The sequence below is a fragment of the Colius striatus genome, chromosome 3 (assembly GCF_028858725.1).
Source record: "Colius striatus isolate bColStr4 chromosome 3, bColStr4.1.hap1, whole genome shotgun sequence".
NCBI lineage: Eukaryota > Metazoa > Chordata > Aves > Coliiformes > Coliidae > Colius > Colius striatus.
This window is the reverse complement of record NC_084761.1, coordinates 39538401-39561989: the sequence shown is the minus strand read 5'-3', so window position 1 is coordinate 39561989 and position 23589 is coordinate 39538401. Positions and strand designations below refer to the sequence as shown.

Below are 23589 nucleotides of genomic sequence, written 5' to 3'. Positions count from 1 at the left end.
GTACACAGAACGGCTAGGGAAGAATGAATATTGAGAGTAAAGAAAGTAAAAGACTTTTTTTTTAGTAGGACACAATCACCTCATAGCAAGTAAGTCCACCATCCAGTTTATTCTTGCATAGATTCAGGCACACTGGTAAATGCTACGTTGATTACCTGCCTGCCATTTTAGATTTACAATATCTGCTATGGTGTACCTTATCTTCTGCATAAATTCAGTCCCTCTAAATCTGGAAAACTATTTTTTTTTCAGTCTAATACAACAAAAGAGCTTTTACTTTCTCCAAAATAAGAGGTACTTTAAGTATTTCAAGCCTTAGCATCCTCTGTTCGGCAGCTACATGGATTGGTATGAACACACGCATTTGAAAAGCTTGTTTTGCATAAGTCTACCATGCACTGTTCAGGTCTATTGCTGTTGGCATGGAAAATAAAATGAAACAGGGAGGCAGCACCTCCATGAATGAAACTGGGAGGAACAAGGGTATGACCCAGGTGGCCAGTGGCTGTTTTTCTATGAAGACAGGTGATTCCAAATCTCTTGATGGGAAAGGTCCATTTGCTGAAATTTAGACCTGGCAAAAGACACAGCTCTGATCAGCTCTTAGTCAGAAATGAAGTTCCCTCCCCAGGATGTTTTGACCCGACCGAGTGCCTCAGGTGACTCAAAGCAGACTCTTGTAGGCCATGAAAACCACCACTCCCTGGTTCTCTCCTCCTATAAGCTCTTGCTGAGCAGCACCAAGACGCATTGCCTTACACAAGGACAACATTGGGATGGAGTGGAGCGGCTCAACTGCTGCATGTATCCTCTTCAGCACTGGGAATATCTTGTCTAACACAGGCAGCACTCCCTGCTCAAATCTTTCAGCTTTTACAGAGCTTGATGGGAGTTGGGTGGAGTCAGCTTGGATAGAGGCAGCATCAGAGCTCAAAGTCCAGGCCACAAAGATGATGGAGTGGAGCATCTCCCTTACGATGAAAGGATGAGGAAGCTGCAGCTTTTTACCTTGGAGAAAGGGAGACTGAGGGCTGATCTCATTAATGTTTACAAATATGTAAAGGGTGAGTGTCAGGAGGATGGAGCCATGTTCTTCTCAGTGATGACCAATGATAGGACAAGGGTACAAGCTGGAACATAAGAGGTTCCAAAGAAACATAAGGAAAAACTTCTTCACTGTGAGGGTGATGGAGCACTGGAATGGGCTGCCCAGTTGGGTTGTGGAGTCTCCTTCTCTAGTGACATTCAAGACCCACCTGGACAAATTCCTGTGTGACTTACTCTAGGTGCTCTGGCAGGGGGGTTGGACTAGATGATCTTTCAATGTCCCCTCCAACCCTTAAGATTCTGTGATTCTGTGAATGGGAGGACCTTGTGAAAAACCATGTACCAAAAAATCAGTACCAAGCATGTCCAGAGGTGGTTATTTCCTGCACCAACTTTCTATTCCAATTTATGTCTTTCTGTATCCTGACAATGAATACTAATTGCTCCCAAGGGATTTGAAGGGGGAGGTTGGAGGAGAGAAGCAAGGCACCAGAGGGCCATCAGCAGCAGCAGGATGGGAAGGGTGATAAGGCCAATGATGGTGCTTTGCATATGCCCAGGGCAAGAAAATAAAGAGACAGCAAACAACGACCAAGGAGGCCTAATGGGGACTTGTTTTACTCTTTGACATGCTACCAGCAGTTTTTAATCTCAGAAGAACCAAAATTTAAAAAAACCCAAAAAACCAAAAAAAAACCCATTACAATGATTAAAAGGTACGACACATGAAATACTACGCTCAAACCACCCGCGTGTTGTCAGCTACTTTATATAGTAGGCACAAAACAGACCTAGAATCACCTGCAACAAACCTCAATGAGGATTGCCCTCACCCCTAAACAAGTACTGCTAGCCTGATATTTCCAGCCAGCTGTTGCTGTGTAACCTTTGTGCTTAAATTGCTCAGCTGAGGCCTCCTTTCTTTGGCATTGCTCACCCATGCCATAAAGGAGTGGAGACAGTAATGGAGAGAGGAACAACAACAAAAAAGAGATTAATTGTACAGTACATACATACAGTATCTTCTAAATCGTGATCAGTTGTTTATTGGTTGGCAAACAAGCTTCACTTTTACAACAAATATTAGTGATGAGGTCATTCAACTGTTGAGACCGTACAAAATGGATCATAAATTAAAAAAGAAAAAAAGAAAAAAAACCCAAAATCTCATACTCCATGCTGCTAATTCACCTCGAGAAAGCCTATGTTACTTAAAAATCCTGTCAAATAAATAAATTTCCTGTTAGGAAAAATAATGAACAGACCTTTTTTTTAAAAAAAAAAAATTAAATCACTTCAAAGTACTTTTTAGCTTACTACATGTCAATCAATGCTCTTCTTAACCATTGCAGTACAAGTATCTAAACTGGAGACCAGACAGAGCCATGAAGGCCCCTCACTCCTCCACGAAAATTTCCATCCTCTGTAGAAGCCCCACTACGACTATAAAAAAAAACCCCAAACCTCTCAACTCCTGGATCCAACCCTATGGCCTGGCTGAGGGGCTGCCCACCAAAGGTGCTTCACAGGATTATAATCACTGATGGGTTGTGCACTGTCAATGGGGAAGTTTGCCCTGCCTTGGTCTGCCAAAAAGTCTGCTGGCAATATGCTGGCTGAAGAAACTTAAACAGCAAGGAAATAAAAAAGACTGCCTTGATTGAAAAGAAATGGTGTGATTGTGTTACTAAAAATGGTCTTTCGAAAGTGACGTTCATTTTCTTTTTTTTTGCCCAGTGAGATTTTTCTACCGGGAAGGGAAGGGGACGGAGGGGAGGGGCAGTGGAAGAAGCAAAACAAAATTATTTCTTTTTTAAAAAAGAAGTTATGAAAAACCTTGCTCCTACTGGTAGACAAACTTACAAGACCAGCACAACAGAAAAAAAGTTCTTTTTGTTTTTTTGGTTTTTTTGTTTTTCCACTACATTAACAGGGACGCAAGTTCTGGAGGAACAGAAAGCAGACTATATGTGCAATGCTAGTATCTGTACATTACATAGAAATTGTTCGCGTCTCTTTTTCTGCCATTAGTTTGTATCATCCGTTAATACAGCAAAATGTAAAATATGCCTTTAGCACAGAATTCTAGGATTCCCTTCCAACTCATTAAATTTGTTTTATTTTTGTTTGCTCCTGCAGCAAGAGGTGCTGCAGTGAAACCAAGTTGTGAGTAACCAAAACCCAAGACGTGATCTGGATTGGTAATAAAGATTTTGCTAGCTTGTTTTTGTGCAGCGCTCCCACCTAGATGTGTCATCACTACTAGCTTCAAATGCACATTTTTTTCCCTTTTTTTTTCTTTGCCTTTTTTTTTCTTTTCCCCTCTTAAATCAGGTCCTCAGAATTAAGAGCAACACAGCATCAAGGATTGTTTAAACAAACACGGCATAACTTGAGAAGGCCACAAAGTGTGCCGTTATCTATCTCTTTCATTAACATAATGAAGTCTGTCTGAAGGGAAGGAGGATGAGGGAACAAGGGGGAGGGAGGGCGTAAGGGGGGGCAGCAGTTACTGTCCTCTCCGGGCCGGCCTAAAAATTCCAGTAAAAAAAGTCCAAGAGTTTCCTTTCGAACAGCATGAAGATTTAGGAGTACACACAATATTACCACTGTTTAGATTAACTCAGAACAGTAAACTGAGCATTAATGGAGGGGCTTTTTGTCATCTCTTTGCTTAATTTTTGCTGAGTCTTCTATAGACTAGTGACCAAGTGAGCAGGTCCTTTTGCATTGCCGTCCGGGGGGGTTCCCTCTTTGTTTGGTGGGACTATAAAACCGTCGCTGCTGCCTCGACCTAGCTGGTAGTAAGTGTGCAGCTGATGGACGTGGTTCCTGGAGCCGAGGTTGGGCATGCTTTTGTAGTAAACATCGTCGGCGTCGCCACCAGCACTTTTGGCTGGTGGGGGATCGGTCTGGGTGCTGGTGGTGACGCTTTCCGTCATGGGCATGCCAGCCAGCGCGGGCATACTGGTGTAGAGAGAATCCCTGTTGGGCGACTGGAGGTCGTCTGTGTGCTCATTGGTCAGCAATGGGAAAAAGCTTTCACTGTTGTCTTGCGGGATGCGCCTTCGGCTGTAGAGGTGAGGCTGGTGGTTGTCTGCTGAGTACACCCGGGGGGGCAGCAGTGGGGCGTCTGACTCCTCATGGATGAGCTCCAGGCCCAGGCTCTCCTCGTGGGTGAAGGAGGTGGCATCATCTAGCACGATAGCATCGTCTTCGCTCCTGCCAGCCACGCTGTTGACGAGTTTGTTCATCAGGTTGCGGCTCTGCTCACTGGAGCGCTCATGGTTGTTCAGGTAGGAAGGGATGTAGTTGGAGGTGAGTTCCTTCAGGATCTTTTTCTCGAGGGCATTCTCAGTGTGGTTGTACCCACGGTCAAGGATTTGCACACAGTTGCTGAGGTACTCGCCGCTGGCGATGCTGTAGCTGTTGCCGTGATTACCATTCAGTGGTAGAGTATCCGTGACACTTGTATCCCTGGCATTGTTCAGAAGCCCCTCTGAAAAACATTACACAAGAGAGGGTGACTTGTACAAACAGGACACTCACACAGGACGTGCACACTCAAACCCCCTTCATTGGCTGCCACAGCTGCTGCGGTTCAAGCAAGAAGGAGAGTGTTGTGGCCAAAACAGGAGGGCACAGCTCCAGCTAACAGCCAAGGTCTTCCCACCGAAAAAAAAACCACAGAAAGTGCCATCAAGTACGTGACTTGATGTGGCAATAGCTGGTGGGAAGGAATAACCTCTCCTGGCTGGTACCTCTCACAGCTCTCCTGCTTTGCTCTATGTGCTCCTGAAGAAGCTGAGAAGCAGGTGGCCCTGGGCTGATCCCAACTGCCTGGCTCCAGGTGCTTTGAAGGAAGGAGGAAATTTCTCCCAGTGGAGGGAAAAGTACTCGCAGCTTAGGTTAATCATTATTCAAACCTTATTTGGGAGTATTTGGTTCCTAGAGGAAAAAAAATATGTCTGCTCCCCCTTTTACTGGTCAGGCTGCCAGGGAAAAGGCATAAGGCCTGAATGGTGGGATTTGGGTATTAGCAAGGTGGAGGCACAAAGTGCTTTCTGGCCCATTTTTTTTTTTTGGAACAAGGCTAAATTGCCCTACCTCTCCCGGCCCAAAGATGTGTCCAAAATTATTTACTCCACATTGGCCAGGTGGGGATTTTCTAATACAATTGAAGTTGGAGGCAGCTGTTGTGAGATCTTGTGAAACCTTTTAAAATAGCTCCCTTTTCACTTTCAAAGTGAATGCAGAATGTTCAGTGGAAAGGTACAGCAAATACCATCACCACCACAGTACTCTGGGCTCAGGGGAATGTGCAAGGAGTAACAATGTCTCAGGGTGTTCCCCAACTAACTGCTTATTGCATCTCTGTAGATGCCTCAATGCTGTCAACATAAAGCTGGAGCTTGGTTCTTTCCCAGCACACTATGGGAGATGGAGGGGAAGCACTTTGAGAGCAATGCAGCAAGATTGGGCAAGGTAAAAAGAAAATCAGGCCCAGTAGCTAAGCCACCACGCTTTCTTTTTTATGATTATTTGCCTCCTTGGAAGGAGAGCAGGTGTGGGGATGCATGAAATAACATAATGATCTTTCAGTTAAGGGGTTTGGACATTTCCAAAAAATGGCAAGCAACTCCTAGCAAGCCATGGTGGATTTGAGGAGCCATTAGCCGACAATTTCAAATGAACAGTTGTGCATACCATGCTTGGTACATGGCATGTGTACATTCTGAAAATACAAGATTCGCTCTATATCTGTGATGGACTAATTGCTGCATGTCAAGGGCTGGAAAGCACTACTGCAGGCCTTCCTTTTGCTTTTGAGGAAAATGCCCTAAATATATTAGTCATCTTTTAGGTTTTTGAAGCTTAGAGGGTGCTTTCATATCCCAGGTTTCCCTACAAATGAGGGACCTATGCCAAAAAAAACCCCTCAACCAGCCATCACAGACATAGAGCAAAGCCATTGATTTTCACGGTGGAAGTTCTCCAACTGAGTCACAATGCTAGGGGAGAAATGAAAAGTGAGCATTTTGCAGGGAGAATCATATGCAATGGATGAGGGGTACAACAGCATCTGATGGTCACATTGAGTAATATATGCATTGAGGTGCTGAGCATTGCACTTCTGCTGCCAATGCATAGATCTGGGGTTTGGTGAGGAAATAAAATGGAGGCATCGCAGGTAAGAAGAGAGTGGGATCTGCAATGAAACACACCACATAAAAATGCCATGACCTTGCAAATAAAAACATGAGTGAAAAGCAAAAAAATCATATGCACACTTATATGCGAAACTATGCTGGGTGAATGAAAACACAAAACCAAGAAATAAACAAAGAAAGCATCATCTAATCTCATCCATATATATATATGTACATGTACATATATATATATACACACACATACATACACACGCATAGACATTTATATACACATGTATACTCATATTCTTCTGATTTCAAAACTGTGAGATGAATTTCCTTTATTAACTACATCATCTATATGTGATGTAATAAAAGTGAACTAAAAAAAAATTACATTTGATATGCAATGTTTAGCTTTACTCCCATACTTGTCTCTCTGTAGGGCTCTAAACGACAGCATGAAGAAAAGGAAAGAAAAAACAACAAGTAAGCTTACAGCGACAGTAGGAGAAACATGAGTAAAAAGTAAATTGATGATATGCAGAAAAGAGAGTTAACAGAAATAATTTCCACTGTCCAGAATACATGAATTTGTTACACAGTTTATTTCAGGTTAAAAATATTGACATTTTAGACAGAAAAGAATATTTTACGCGCAATAGTCAACAGACCACATCTTTATTAAAAAAAATTATCACATTTAAAATTTTTTCCAATGCCATTATCAAATGTTCAGCGTGCAAGAGAAATCAAGAAATAAATGCCTGGAAATTTAAGAAAAGTCTAAAGCTGATAATGGTCATGCTTGAAAAGTTGTACTGTCAACGTCACGCTTCCAGAGTCTTAGAATGAATGGCTTTACTTACTGTTAGTTATAATAACCCCTGGCAGCTGAAAACAAAAATCAGTTTCTTTGCTACAAATGTTTTGCCATCTATCCTTTGCAACAGTGCTTTGTAAGAGTTTGACTTTGCTCATCAAAAGGCTGCTGGCATTTTACAAACTTTACTAAGTCTCCATTTTTTTAACCAAATACATCGTAAACTACATGAAATTTGTAAAAAAAAAAAAAAATTAAGAGGAATGGTAATTCAAATAATGACATTGCTAAATTAAGCTATTGAGAAGAAAGGGTTAAAACAAGAAGAGTCAGAGATGAAGATGAAGAGCCAGGGATATCTCTCAGCTTCCCACTTTGCAACAGTCTGTGGCACGTTGGAGTTTTACCAGTGCTTGTTAATGTGATTGCCACCTTTTCTTAAAATCAGCAATCACAAAAGCAGTCAGTCCATTTTGAGAAACTCCTGCATCCAAGAGACCACGCCAGCATATGTCCATCAGCTGCCAACAGTGGCAAGTGCTCAGCACATGCTGTGGGGTGCCAAGCTCCTCACCTACCATCTCCTCCTTCCTCTATGCTGTGTGTCTCATCCAGGAATTGCTTTCACCACTGGCAAATGGGACTTTAGCCTTTTAGGGTCTGATTCCCTGTCTCTTTCCAGAGATGAGTATCTACCACAGACTGGGCATCTTCAGCTTGAGGAGAGTGAATTTTAAAACACATAACTGGAGAGAGGATAAGGAAGGAGTCAACCAGACCTCAGGTTTCTTACATTGTCCTGTCTCTGTAAAAAAATCATAGCCTTAGTGATGTGGAATGAGTTAGTTAGATGGCGTTAGTTAGCAATGCCCTCACCATATGCTGATTGCAGCCAGGACACGCCCTGGATGGTGGCAGCATCTACTTTTACAATGCACTATCATTGCTTTAGTGTGCCTACTGGTGCAGCATCCTTAAATCTATAAGAACTGTTGAGGCCATTAGGCTTGATTGGTTTTTTTAACCTTCGTTTCTGCTAGGATCTCCTAATATTCACAGTTTGTAATTGTCCAGGGACAGTAACCAGTTTGAAGAATAGTTGTAACAGTTCTATAGTCATTCATTAACTTGCAGCCTCCTGAAAAAAATGTGTTGGCTTCTGCTCCCTCTGAAGTCAATGGCAAAGCTCCAGGGGCTTAAATGGGATCAGTACTGGTCTCACTCTCTTTCTTCATCTCCCACAGATGAAGTCTGGTTTAGCTTCTCTGTCATCCACTTTCCTATGTTGCACTTAATAGCACTTTTAAATCTATTATACTGGTTTTGTGGGAAAAAAATGCTGTTAGCTCAGGTATCAGTATCAGAATCTAGTCTTAGAAGAATACAAGAATATTAAAATGCACCTAAGACTTTTTTGTAATATTTCCATCCAAATCACTTGGGTTCAGCTGAGGCACCCAGACCTGAACATTAGGACTTCTTTTAAGCCAAATGCTGACCCAGTAGTACCTGCTGTCACCCGATTTAAAAGTCTCCCAAGCCTCAATGATATCATACAAGAAACTATACAGAACATCGAAGCTCATTTCAACATTTGCAGTACATTGAAGTTCTTAAAATTCAGAGCATTTAATATTTAACAGTAGTCCTTTCTAAAAAAGCATTTGTGGAAGCAAATTAATTGCATAAAGTTAGTATAGTTTAGGAAATTAATGAACAGCAAAAAGGTCAAACACATGGGCTTTCCTTGTGCTTTGAATGAAAATGCCCTAGTGATATAGTTCAATATCTATCATAAACAATATGCTGACATAGAGTACAAAGGGGTTTTCCCTGCTAGCATTATAACCATCATTATTTTTCCTTCCTTACAGACCTTTAAGCGGAAAGGGATGCCTTCACTGGGAGTAGAGCGCTGACAGGGTGCTGACATACTTGTGCTTGAATGCAGCATTACACTGTAATGATTCCGCCACCTTGCAAGCAAGTCAAAAAACCAACAAAAAAAAAATGTCCCATGGCAGTGGCAAAGCAGGACAAAGCCACCAACAGACAGGTGCTGACAGAGCTCGGCACTCCCCAGCTCCTCCTTAAATCCCCCTTAAACGCATCGGCCTCTCCCTTATGGAAGCATCATGTTTGCAAACATGGTCCCTTTCCATAGCAAGAGCAGAGACAAACACATAGGTGTTTATCACATAGGTGTTTATCACATAGGTGACAAGAGACTCGTTTCTACAGCAGAAACCTCCATTAGGTACAATGGACTCTATTTTCCATTGCCAAAAGGAAGATAGCAAGAGCTTCTAGTTTCTCTACATTTTTTTCTAATATTTTTTTTTCTTGTTTTCTAATAGCGCATATAAAATCTATTAATGAAAACGGCAAAACATTTCTTACAATGTCTAATCTATGCTCTTTGGAGTTGACCTACTCTACTCACATCAGCTGGAATTTTCCTTAGAGATCAAGGGCAGTTTTGCTTTATGTTGAATTTTTTTTCCTGCGCAAGCTGGTGCGTTGCTGACCACATTTCTCTATGCCATTTCAAGCAAGAGCGGGTTTGGTGGCAAAGGCCATTTTAGCTTCACTTACCTTCAAAGGTGTTCCTGTTTCTGAAATGTATGGTTTAACAAGGAAATGTGCTGACAACAAGGACAGGAATGGATACATCCAACAAAATGCGCACACAAGACCAAAACAATACAAAAGCAAGGAGACTGGAAAAAAAAAATCAAAATCACTGTGAATGCTTTGAGTAGAACCGACACAGGTCTCTCAAAGTGAATTTGATTGCTCATGGAAAAAAAGCCTCTGGAAAATAGAAAGATGCATTGACATAAAAGGAAGGAGAAGGGATTTTTTTTTTTGAGCTCAGTTCCAAAAAAAACCAAAGCGTGTGTGTGTGTGTAGAAAAAAAAAAGGAAAAAAAAGAAATAAATGGGCCAAAATAAGCCACAGAAAATGGAATTCTCACTAGAAAAATTAGAGAGAAACTCCAGCACACCTTGTGCGTTGTACATGCTGACAGAAGGGTTGTTATAGACCGCCGATTCCCCGAGCAATGTATTATAAGGGTTGTTAGTGCCATGAGGACGAAGCAGAGCATTGGTTATAAGATGATTAGCCATGGCTCCTGGAGCAGCCCAATAGAAAGACAGAGAAAAAAAAAACAGCAAAAAAGGTCAATCAGGCAAATGTGGTATTAAAAAAAAGGGAAAAAGAACATTCAGAATGACAACAGTTGAAATAGTCCTGATTACAAGCAGCCAGCTAATTAGACTCAGAAAACTGTATGCCACTAAAGCAGAACAGATGTTACTGACAATGCACAAACCCAAACCAATGCAAAAGAAAATGTATCAGAAAGCAGATAAGCTATTACGGTGGTTCCTCAGACGTTCGGAGTGTAAGCAGGGCTATGCCCACATGCTTGCTACAAAGAAAGAAAAGAAGATGACAGCCTACACAACGTGGGGGAAAAAACTATCTGGAAAGTGCCAAATGAATAAAAAAATCATAATGACTAACAGAAAACAGCACATTGAACTCCCACTATGGGCTAGGATCTCTTTTACCGGTTCTTTGCAACACTTCTAAAATTGAAAGAGCAGAATTTGAAAGAAAGGATGGAGAATGCAGCTTCTTTGAAGGCTCTAGGCATTTATCAGAGAGGAGCTGTTTCTACTGTCTAACAGGGCAAGCTTCATGTCAGTTATTTCTCTGGTACCACCATCAAGCACATCCACAACCACTCAAATCCACCCTTGAAGCTTAAGAGCACCACAGCTCCATGAGGGAGGCATTTCTATCAGGAGTGAGAGTGGACATGGAGAGGCACGTTTCAAGGCTTTCCGTTTGTCCTGCAAAAACCTTCTTTCCCCATTCCCAAACTTCTTTGCTGTCATTTCCAAGCACTTGACCAGCAGTGGTCCTCATGCTTTGGTTTATCCCTTGGAGTTACAGCCTCTGGACTTGTGCTTTTCAAGATTATTGTGGCTTGGCAGGTGGCTGCCAAGACCTACCTTGATTCCTGCTGCAGGCAACAACCCATGAAGCAAAGCCTTCCTCCCAACTTTTATCTGATGTACAGGGACATAAAAAACATTAAGCCCTTTCTCCAGTTTCCTCTGGGATCCAAAGAGATGATGATTCAAAAACTTGCCCCCAGGGCCATTGCAACTGTCATTGGTAGAGACCTTGATCAGGAATACCCAAGGACATGCTATGGTTTTTGACTCCATGGCTAAACTGTTAAGAGAAAATCTTTCCAACAGGAAAGTAAGTCTTTGGTGGGGCTACTAATGCTAGCCAGGGCACAGCTGTCAGAGGGCTTAGGTTATGCAGCTGCTACCAACATCAGGTAGCCCCAACCCAACAGGCAACCAAAAAGCCAGTCCCCAAACTCAGCAGTCCTGGCAAGGACTTTTAACCCTTTATCAACAGCTGGGGCAGCGAGACCCCATTTGCCTCTTCTAGGAGTGGTGATGTCCCCATGACATAGTGGAGACAGTCCTTGCAGGGCACATGGGATGTTGAGTTCTCTGCAACTCATTACTTGATTTTTTTTAATTTTTTTTTTTTTTTTTTTTTTTTTTATGAAGCTACTTAAGATACATAAGTCTCAAAGGCCTCTGTCTGGTACCTTTCCCTTTAGCAGAGAGCTCTCTGAAAGCTATTACTTATTTAAAAAACAACCAAAACCTGACCAATCTGAAGCTAGGTGGAGGCCTCCAGAGTTGCCTCCTGCAGGATACTCACATGCTGGCCTAGCCCCATTTCCTGGGATGGCATTTCTCCATGCCTGCACAGGCAGAGGAGAGAGCACGCCACCCTCCTGCTTCTCCCCTCATCTTCCCCCAGCCCTTCCCAGCCCCAGACATATGATGTCAGCAGATCACTTAATTGGTCTTTTGAGCACAGGATAAAGTAGAAGGCAGCGCTGTATGGGGGCTGCATGCCAGGGAGGCTCCTTGACACATGCAGCTGGAAAAAAAACTTGTTTTCTCTCACCTGATATTTTTGGCTATGCTGATGGAAAGCAAGATGAGCTGCTGTGTTGGGAAATAAGGAAACAAAGCTGTCTCCTGTAAGAAAACATTATATGAATGCTTAACTAAGCAACTTTGAATGTAACTAATTGATAAATGAGTCAATTCTTTCTTTCTGGTAATGTATTTTCCATCAATTATGTATACGGTGGATGAGGGCCTGTAGGAACCACTTCTCTTGCACTAGTTGTATACCAGCAAGAGTACTAAGTCCATTAAAATCGTTTCTGATTTCATCCCACTTTTAATCAAGCTGGGCCATAAAAGATTCAAAATGAGACTTACTTTTATATAGATAACAGGAAAGTTCAGAGTTAATGCCAGCCATAAATTCAGGTAATATAATCCTCCTATTTGAGATTTAACCCAATCAACTCCATCTTTACTCAACTTGATACAGAGAAGGATACACCTGCTGTGTAGTTTTGAATGCTTTGGCTTCAGGCATCTTTGAATGGCAACTGCCAGAAAGATCATCTCAATCAATCTGACCTTGCCCAGATATGCCTAGCAGGTGGGAACAAGCTGATCCTGCCATGGTAGGGCAGGTGGAGGTGTTTCACATGAGGGATGTTCTCAACTGGTGACAAGAGAGAAGGGACCAGTGCTAGCACTTAATAGTTCGCTTGCTTGCCTTTCCTGGGGTGGTGGGCTCTGAAGTGAGCTGCATTCACAAAAACGTGGCTCTTTCAGGCTGTTTCATACCAGATCGTTTCTAGTGACTTTTAATGCAGACACATGATTCTGACTATAAACTTGGCAAAAACAATAACTCATTTTTGCTTTCTCAGATGTGTGTGATAGGGGGCTTAGTACAACAAAACAGCCACTCATTCTTGTATGCAGCTACTAAGCAAAAATGCTGTATCTTCTGCCTTCCTCTCCCTTGATTGCTGAGGGCATTATGGTTCTTTAATTTACTTATCAAAATGCCACTTTTGATGGCAGTGTCGAGTAATTGTCCTGATGCAAATCCAAACCAAACCCACTGCTAACACATTCAGCTACCTTACAATACCTTCAGAAACCCAAGTGGGCCTTAAGTACACTGCAGCAGGTCTCATTATGGTGGATTGTCCATGGTAAACTTCACACTTTATGCATGTGCTTCATGTGTAACCTTTGGAATCTTAAAACCAAAATGATACATACCTTGCATTCATTAATTTAGTCTCTTGTTTCTCCCTAACTGCTTTAGAGCTACAACATTCCCAGAATCAAAGGATACTGAGAGAGAAGGAATGCATTCAGGCTCCAAAGAGCCTACAGTTAAAGCTTCAGATAAAACAGTAATACACTAAACAAATCTCCATTATTGGGTTTCTCCTTCCCAGGAGGGAGAAAGAAAACAGTAACACCAGCCATACATTTAAGTATCATCCTGCCTTTTTCATAACATTTTATCATTGCTATAGCAACCAACAGGGCTATTAGGAAGAGTGGATTAGGTCTGCAGACTCAGGCACGCAGGAGGAGTAGGCAGACTACCAATCTATACCTCTTTTGCATGAAAATGGCCTTAGTAATAAACAGCCAACAAAAACCCAATAAAGCAAGAATGGGATCAAAGTGGCATGCTCTCCCAAAATGCCACAAAAGCAAGCAAAGAGGTTTATTCTTATTCTGCAGCCTTGTATGTGGCTATGCAGCAGAAGCCAGGTAACAGGGCTATGATTCCAAAGGTCAATGCATGTCTAGCGACCTGAAAAGCAGAAAGAGCAGGGCTTGTGGTGCCCATTGACTGCCCTGAGCCTCCTCCCCAGCAGAAAGCTCTTGAGATATGACCCTTGGCAGCTGTCTGAATTGATCTTGGCAATGAGCCCAACATTCTCAGCAAGCAGCAGATGCTCATCATTTATTTTTATTTATTTACTTGCACTGAATCCTTGGTTCTCAGCATTTGTAGTGTGACACTGAGTTCTCCCAGCAAATTCCACAGCCTTGTGTTGTACTTGCTACTCTACATTTCAGCAACAGCATTCTCTATACAAATCCTGTCTTAGCTCTCTCCTGAAGCACCTGAGCCCAGCACATAGCAACCACTCTTTCTTTGCTTTAGTTAGGGGTGACTGCGTTCAACTCAGTTGCACTGAAACACTTTCGGTTCTGCTACTGGAAGATACTCTACTGAAAGCAAATACACTACATTTCCAAACACCTATCGTGCTGTGCACATGCAAGAACATGAAATTGGGGCTGGAAATATGAGGGGGCTTCAAACCCACATGTTCCCCTGGGCATCTCCTTGTTCAGTGCAGAGAGATCATCCCAACCACCAAACATATTTAACACCAGAACTCACATCTTTACAAAAATATTCCATACAACCACAGTGCTATAACTACAGTCCCCAAGTCTCCTTGTTTCCACTGATCCTCAACCAAGGATTAATGTTCTGTGCAAAACACAGCTATCAGGTTTTGATACCCAAAATGACACTCAAATTCAGGTTTCTGGCAAAGCTACTGCTCAGATTTCCTCAAGTGAAGGATTTACAGACCATGATCACAAGGAGAAAGGAACAATGCTCATACAGAAGGCGAGTATTAGCTGCGTAACATGCAGATATTTCCATCTGTCTCTCAGCACTGGTGATCCTTGTGATCCAAGTATTGAACATCCAGCCTTTCTTACTGGGTTTAAAAGGCTATGAGAGGGCATGGCGTGTACTCAGGGTGCAAAAGATGATATGGAGGGGTGCACTTTTGACTTGCAAAGTGAGAAAATCTGATAGGGAAAGTAACCATTGTCCTGGTTTAGCAAGGAACAGCTTTTGCTTGGTAACAGGGGGAGCGGATTGCAGTGAAGACCTAGTAAAGACTTTGTGGACTCTACCCTGGCTCCTGGGTTCAGACCCACCTCTGGCCCGGCTGGGCCAATCTCGTGCCTCTGCGATCACTATTTAGGGTACGGGAATTTGAACTGCTGGCAGGAGGTGTAAGAGTGATACAAGACGGAGGCGACCACGTGGACCCCTCAGCCAGAGAAGGAAGAAGGAAGGAGAGAGAAGCAATCGACCAGAGACCTCTCTGCAAGCTGAAGCAAGAATGCAGGCTGTACCTCTGCAACCTATGGAGATCCATGGCAGAACTGAGAGTTACCAGCAGCTCCGCGTGAGTGAGCCCAGACGGGTGAGGGACTGTGTGGGGAGACGGCCATGGCCCAGGCTGTGCTGGAGAGCCTGCACGCCGCAGAGCAGACCCATACAAGAGGCAGAGAGGAGCTGCAGTCTTTGGGATAAATGCAGCCTTTGGAATAAATGCACGATGGAGCAGCCCGTGCAGGGCTGCCATGAGTGTGAGGTACCCCATGGACTTGCAGGGAGGATAGGTGCAGGGCCCACCTGTCCTGAGGAGGGACAAACGGCAGAAGCTATCGGGAACAGGCTAACTGAAACCCCCACTCCCTGCCCCCCGAACCGTTCAGGCGGGGAGAAGGTAAAAACACCGGGATCAGGGCTCTGAGGCCGGGAAGATGGGAGGTGTGGCAAGAAGGTGTTCTTAAAAAGGCTGGTCGGACTCTTCATTGTTGTACTACTCTGTGATGTTTTATTTTGGTTATGTTTTGGGGTTTTAAGGTTATGTTTTAGTTGATGTTGCATTCAATTATTTTCTGTTTTCTTCCCCAAACCGAGTGGCCTGGTCTGTTTTGTCCTGAACTTTAAGCGGCAAATAAGCTCTCCCTGCCCTTTGGCAATTCTCAGCCTCTTCGGTACTTGAGGCTAATCGTGATCTTTTGTTCCCCGATGGGCCTAAACCTGGACAACCATGACAAAGAAAATTAAAAACCCACAATTTTTACCATCACTGTAACCGCACATAGAGGATTCAGATGGCTACAGTTAGCTGCTTTTTGTACCTATGAAAGTAGGTATTATTTTAATGACAATAGGCAACTGAAGGGCATCTTTTTCTTCCCAATCTAAGATAGAAGTTAATGTCTTTGATGCAGTACGAAATTGAACACAGAAATAATTTTTTGGAAGAGTTTGGTGTTATGAGTATATGGGAAAACTCTCTGAAAGCAAGGGATGAAAATGTTAGTGACAAGCTTATGTTGCCAGGCTCTAGACTGTATCATTCAGGAACAAAATTAAAACTTTTTCTTGTGGGCAGCTGACTGACAAAGCCACACAAAGGCATTTAGGTTAACGTGAATCATCTAAATGGTCTACCCAACAGGAAGGGAAATGGACACAAGTGCTCCTCAACACTTTCTGAAAAATGTTATTCAGTGTGGCTCTACAAGGCCAAAACGATTTCAGCAGCACTGCTTTAGCTCAGGTCATCTGTCCACAAAGGTGATACACCCTTGTGTATCTTCGTCACTTTTAAGTCTTTTCAATTGCATGCCAAAATCAGCTCTATCCCTGCTGCATGCATTTCAGCAGGGTGGAAGCTCACTGGGGTTGGGATGATTTTCCCCACTGCCCAGCGGACATGTCAGAAGTGCAGTTTTGCTGAGAAAGGAGACCAAAACAATAAAATTAATCCAGTGAACTAGTGAATCAATCAAATGCTTCAAAAATGTCGATACAAAAATCGGTATTTTCCAAAATAAATATTTTCACTTTTTGTTCCAAAAGAGTGGTTTGTTTATGAAAGATGACTTTGACTTTTTTGTATGATGTCATCCTTTCATTAGAGTAGAAACAAAAATAAATAGCTTAGAAAAAGCACTTCTGAGTCCTAACATAAGGTTTTATTGCCTCTGACCAGTGGTTCCAAAATGTAGTTTTTCTTGCAGTTTTGTTTGTTTGTTTTGTTTTCAGAAGAAATAAACAATAACAAAAACATGTACTGCTGTGCTTTCAGTCAATCTTCACCTTTCTGTTTCCCCTCCATTTTGTCAACCATGCAGATCTCCTCCGCACAGGGCTAGGGCACAGTGCTCTACTCCTGCCTGCTCTGCCTCTTGAAGCTCCCAACATCTCTTGCTGTTGACAGCCACCACAAATCAAGTCCCTCAGCTTCTTGCACCTCATGTACTTGACTTAGACCACCCTGCAGAGACAAGTAGCATCCAGAGAGAACATGGACCTAAATGTACTGAAGTGCTTGAGTTATCAGGGAGCAGAGTTTAGCACAGACACCAATTATATGGTTAGAGATGATTCCTCTCCTAAGTGTGCATTAGAAAAACCCCATAACATGTGCTGCCTTACCCCAGTCGTAGTAAATAACTCCTCTCCTTAACTCGAATGTTACTGAAATAGCCTCTCTACACTGATTTTAGTTTGTAAATTCTGGCAGGTTCTGTACATCACTTAGAGTTAACTTACTTATTCCACTTTACTCCTGGTGAAATAAAATATATCCAAAACAGGTTTGTATGAGTCAAAACTCTAGCCTTCTTTGTGACTCTCCTTACCAGTATTCAGTAGTGTCCTTTTCTGTCACAGGCAATTTCCAAGTATTTAAAGAATCCTGTTTTTCCATGTGTTCACTTGCAATTTATTCCAATGATGAATGCAATTATGAAAAGTGAAATCACACATATTTGCTGGAGGACAACAGGTATTTCCAACATTTTTCCTGGTTTCCTCCAACAAATACTCCGATGTTTAGATTTATTGAGCTGTGTTCTTAAAATAGTCAACAGGATTCAGTTAATAAACTTCAATAAAACTCCATTAAATTTCTCTCAAATAGGTTTGTTGTCACTTGCAGCATCTAATCTATTCATTGAGAAGCTATTAATACTGACTGCAGTGAAATGGAGTTTCAGTAAATGAGGTTGTTAAGCTCTGGGCCATCTTCTGAAAAAATGGAAACACGCAGAAATGGGGGAGGGAAAGTTTTTGCCCTTTTTTACCTTCTTTTATTCTGCCATGTTTTCAGATAAAAAATCTCTGCTGGATTATAATTTGCAGGTCATGTTCAAAATACACAGCTAGTCTAGATCAATTTATATTTTTAAATTTATATATTTGCCCACTTACTGATTCCTTCTCAACCACCTGGAGCAGAAAAGTTGTCCCAGGATAGGACATATCTTTTTACTAATACTACCCCTTAAAAGGATTTATACCTCATCATACTTGGACTATATAAACATGCATTATCCCTAATTGTCCTGCTTATGCCTATTTCTCACTAGATCTGAGCTCTTACCCAAGCTGTGTGGAGATCCCTGCCTATAGTGGAATTTGGAACATACTTATAGGAATCTATATAAGCAGACGTGCTTTCCTCCTTCACAGTCCTCATATTAAGATTGCTCTGCAGCAATACTCTGCTGGATCTAATACTCCCCAAAGCCTGCTCTGATTTCAGAAATTGCTTTGCCCTTACTTTCCTCTTTAAATCTGATCCACATAACAACTGAACTTCCAATTATATGGCTGTCAATCCTAAAATCAAAGCCAGTTTATAATATCTCCCAAAGGAAGAATCACATCACTCACCGATATCACTGCAACAAATCTCAGCTAACTCAGTTCCAGGCAGCAGAGGGGCAAAATAAACCAGAAGACAATTGACAGTGGGATTCATTTTGCACGTAGGCAGAAATAGAAGTTAAAATCCCCACGTTTTGATCCTTGATGCAGAAAATTATAACTGTACTGGCATAAAATGTATGGCTGATTGAAAAAATTTAAAAAAGAGAACAAAAGAAAAAACAGCAGAGGCAATTTGCTAGTCAAAAGGATCATGAGTTTCGTTTACAAACAGAAAATATTCCTCTGCTGTCATCTGGAATTTATCTCTACTTCATATGTGATCATGAGGATGGGTCATTTTGAGGCCAGATGCTGACATTTAGCCAAACCAACAGTCACTTAATAGGGTTGCAGAGATTTATGGATTGCAAACAGCAATCAATCTCTCCTGGCTGATCCAGTGCAACTGCATGTAGGCTACTCCCTCCTAATACACCCTCCATCTGGGCAACGGGCACCAGCCAGGGCTATCCATAGGGGTCAAGGGAGGATGTGTGCAGTATGTAAGGGTTACAAGAGGGAGCAGAAAAAGCAGAAAGGCATTGAGGATACAACCAAGGACCTTCATCAGGAAAACACCAGTGGCGGAAAGATGGGGAGGTAGAGGAACAGCCTGCTACACTGGGTAAAATGGAAATTTCAGAGTCCTGGTATCCTATTTCCTTTGCAGGCTCCCCCTGGTGCTTTGACCACTGCTACAAGCATCTGTGGTGCTGGGACAGTAAGCACTCCTGAATCTTTCTGGTGAAGAGCAGAAGCCACAGTGCTTGAGATACTGTGTCTGGATGAAATTCTAGGAAACAGCTCTCAGGCTCACTCTGGATGAGCAGAGAGATGCCACCAGGGACTCTCACCATGTTTCTTACCCCTTGATTTCCACCAAACAGCCAGGGGACCTTTATGCACCTCTGAAAACTTACTCCCTTCTCAAGCGACAGTCTGGACCAAAAAGGAATAAAAACTGAACTTCTAATTGTATCCCAGAGGCAGGAGGAGAGTGACATTGCTGTTACTGTTTGTGGCTAAACCAGAGGCCTCCAGGTTCAAAGACTGATGAATCTCTTGACTAAATCTCTAATCTAGTCTAATCTAAAGACTACATTTTAACAGACATATCTTTTGCTCCACATGCAGTGGTGATATTCACAAGAGCAAAGTGTCTGCAGAAGACACTTCTCTTTACTCCAACTATTCTTGAACTGTTTAGTACGCAGAAAAAAAAACCAAACAAAACAGAATGCAAAGTATTTTTATACCCAGGAATATTCCAGTGAATTACCTCTAGGCATCTACAGATGCATCCATGAATTAGGAAAGCAACCACAGGATATCCTGGGAGTCTGCTGTATTGAACCTGTCTACCCCAGTACCACAATAGGAAAATAAATAAACGAAAAATAAAGTGGTCTGGTAAACTTGACACCGTGATTAAAAATTGTAGTGGTCATCACTAACTCTGCCTGTCACCTTGCATGTTTGTATAGCCACAACTTGCTAATTTAAAATGAAAAAAATCCCCACATCATAAAACCATCTTGAAAGACAGGACATGAAAACTGACTGACTTCACAGACGAAACTGGGCCATCATTTGCTGCCAATCATAAAAAGAAAAAATATGGCAAGTAACGGATTTATTCTTTAATTAATTCTCTTTTCGCAAGAAGAGCCTTAGGTGTTACTCAGAGCAGGTGAGTGGAATTCAGACAAACTGTGATTGATCAGTTGATGTCACTCTGAATGTCCCATCAAGATGAGCACAAGCATTTCCAGCTCTTCCAGTGCTTGGTTGCTTGACACTTGTTTTATATGCAACATAAATTCAGGAGAAACCTGACTGTCATGCTGGTTACATCAATCCATCAAGAAGTGAATGATCATCTTGAGAATGACTGATGCATGACAACAGTAGCATTTCCATGGTCCACATTTTCACCTGCTCTCCTCGTTATCTAGGCACCAGCAGCAAAAAGTAAGCATCACAAATGGGCTACAATGAGCAACAGTCACTCTTTGAAGTGTATCAAGGATGGAGTTTGAGATCCCCAGGGGAATCTTGACTTGATTTTCTTTTGTCCCATTTTGCTCTTTTCTTTCTTTTTTTTTCTCTCCTCCCCTGATTTCTTGACATTTTAATCCCACCAAGCTCTACCCTGTCTTCCCTGCTGTATTGTCACACAGAATGTCCAGAGCAAGACACCCACCACCCCTGCAGACAGCTAAACTTAAGTATCTTCATCGTGCAACAGACACACTCAGCAAACCCCATCTCTCAGAAGAAAGGGAAGGGTTGGGGAAAGCAACCCAAATCTTACTCCCTGCAGTGTCCCAGTGCTAACCCACAGCTCCTGTCTTCTGGAGCGACAGTCTCCTATCAAAGAAAGAATTTCACATTCTACTGTGTTTGCTAAATAACTGCCGCCCTGAAGACAATTTAAAGCTTCACCCACCCTCCCAGCAGCAGACACAGTCATCCCTGCTGAGTTATCAGCACAGATACAATATCAGCCTGGAAATCACAGCATAATTATATTTTTGGGTGGATGGGAGGAATTTGATGGGAGATTTCATTTAGGAAACAATCAGGTCTCAGTTGGGTTAGAAATCACGATATTAATGTTCTTCATTTTAATATTCCTCTCTGACTCAGATTCCCACTGTTTGAATTTGAGCTCAATATGTTCTGTTCATTATGAAGAAATCCACATGAATTTGACATTAAACTGATTATCTCTGAAAATAGTAGCAATAATTTCCCTTTTTCCTGTGTATGTTTCAGATTAAGTCTTTGTGGCTGATATAAAAATGCAGGGGAAAAATACTAATGCAAGAGGAAATCTAGTATTTACCTGGAGTGCTACTTAGAAGCTGAGACATGCAATGACACGCATTTGGGAAGAAAAAGCAAGGGTCAGGGACAAATAACACACACATTCCCCTTTCCCATTTCAGCCCATTTGCAGGGGAAGAAATGGGGAGTGAATATGGCTTTCCTAGCCAGGAATAATATCTGGCTTGCCAGTACTGAGGATCTCAGGGCTTTGTGATGACTGTTTGGTGGAGTTTTCTGGCAAGGGCTTGTTCCCTCATGAATGGAACTTTAGGGCCACGAGGATGAATTAGTATTTAAGATTCACCATTCTGCAGTAAGAGTTGCCAGAGGTCCTGGGCTCCAATCCTTCACCAGCTGCTGGGGTCCCCCACTGGGGACCTGCACTCCCTACTCAGCCCTTGACACCCAGTCCATGCCTTGTGTCTTCCTCCTGGCTGGGTTGTAGTAACATTTCCAGCCTCATCTCTGCCAAATTCTCCTGCTGCTCTGAGCTGAAACCTGGACCTGGTTCATCTTCTCATCTTGTCCAGGGCTGTGAATGGATCCAGTTCTGCCTGCTGGCTTGAGCTCCTGCAGGACAATGCCCCATCAGTGAGGGCATGGCTTGTGCTTGACTATCCCTCAACTCCCAGCTCTTCATCCTAATGGAACAATTCTGCTCTTACGTTTCCTGTCCTTCAGACAACTGTAGTAGCAATATAGACCATCCAGCAATCCCTGCAGAAGACCTTGATGGATGACAGTGGCAGGGATGGTGTGTAGTGTTTTAGGGGTGAGAGGATATACAACATATATGCATATAGTCAAAAGAGGTGCACAAGCATCTGTTGGTGTATAGCGAGACTGTTAGTAGAATAAAGTATTAAACTTGCTGTCTAGCTTGCAGGTTAAGACTCAGAGCATTACAGCGGGAGTACAGCACTTAACACAACAGACTTTTGGAGTAGTTTCTATTTTCAAAGAAATCTTGTGGCTTTACCACTATCCCATTTATTTTCCCAAAGTGAGAAAAAACCATTAATATACAGTAAGTGTTTGCAATGAATGAAGATAGAGTTCCCCTTATCTACTAATACAAATGGATATACATAGCTCCATCAGTGCATTTTCCTCTAACAAAGTACTGACTCATACCAGTGACAAACACTTCGTCATCTCTGCTGCTCTTGAGCCTCACTAAAACCAGGTGCACTCCTACCTTTAACAGATAACTTCCATGTTTCCTCAGGAAAAAAAAAAAAAAAAAGAGTGATGTGGCCCAACTTGAACACCTGAAAGGTAACAATGTATCATAGAGTTCATAATGATTTTTTTTCTCTCCCAGTTGTCTCATATCCAAAGAGAGACAGTAATTACTGTATTACCTCTCACCTAAGACAAGGATAAAGATAGGCTGGGGTTGCATTGCTGTTCCATGCTATGACTGTTTGTTTCCAAGGCTGCCTGAGCTATACAAGTGCTTTTTCACAGTAACACAAGGTACAAACAGACCTATCTTTCATGCTCCTGAGGTGGCCACTTGGATATACCAAATGCTCAGGCTTGTTCTGCATCATCAGAGCCCAGCAGTGCTCACGCTTATAGCAGTCCCCTGCAATGCACTCCTCTTACATCAGCACTGTGCTGAGAGACATCTTAATTTCCTTTTCAGGCTCCATTTGCAGGTACAGCACAGGTCCATGACCAGATTACCAAAGCACAAATACACCTGAACTGGAGTAACAGTAATGCTGTTAATTGTTTTTAATCTCTACTTCATTTTAAAAACTGTCCTTAAGTACCAAAAAGTTTGCTGTTACAATCAAGCAGCCATTCTCACCACAAACCCAACACAAAGGAAATCCCTGTCTGTTGCTTTCCCTTCATACCTTCTATTTTTCAGCCTTTAAAGTAGTAAGCTTTAGCAAGCACCTCATCCTACAGCCCATCCTACATGAATCCCTTTTGATCTAGTTTTTCAGCCTTGCACCAAGTGACTGTATCAAGACCAATTATACCAAACCCCCAGTAGGCGTTTTTTCTACTCATGAGGTAATCAACTCGGTTCAGATTGTACACCCCTGCAAGATTTCAGCACTGGGTAAAGAAATGTAGGGCACAGGGTGGATGTGAAATAGATGGCAGAAATATCCAGCCAGACCATGGTAGGAAAAATTTGGCCTGCTTGTGGGGTGGGAGTACAAGGAGTAGGAATTCTCCTGGATCCTGAAACAGAGTCCATGACTACGGGGTAGACTGTCATGC

General features: G+C 42.4%; 1 protein-coding gene across 2 annotated transcripts in view; it reads right to left on the bottom strand.

Moving 5' to 3' along the window:
- Positions 1-1748: 1748 nt before the first annotated feature.
- The window catches only part of ADGRL3 (adhesion G protein-coupled receptor L3), a 337944-nt gene continuing 316103 nt past the window's right edge, over positions 1749-23589 (bottom strand). For both annotated transcript variants that reach the window (XM_061992427.1, XM_061992428.1), the window contains one exon: positions 1749-4546. In XM_061992427.1, the coding sequence (XP_061848411.1) occupies positions 3741-4546 (806 nt within the window). In that variant the 3' untranslated portion in view covers positions 1749-3740. The remainder of the gene's footprint in view (positions 4547-23589) is intronic.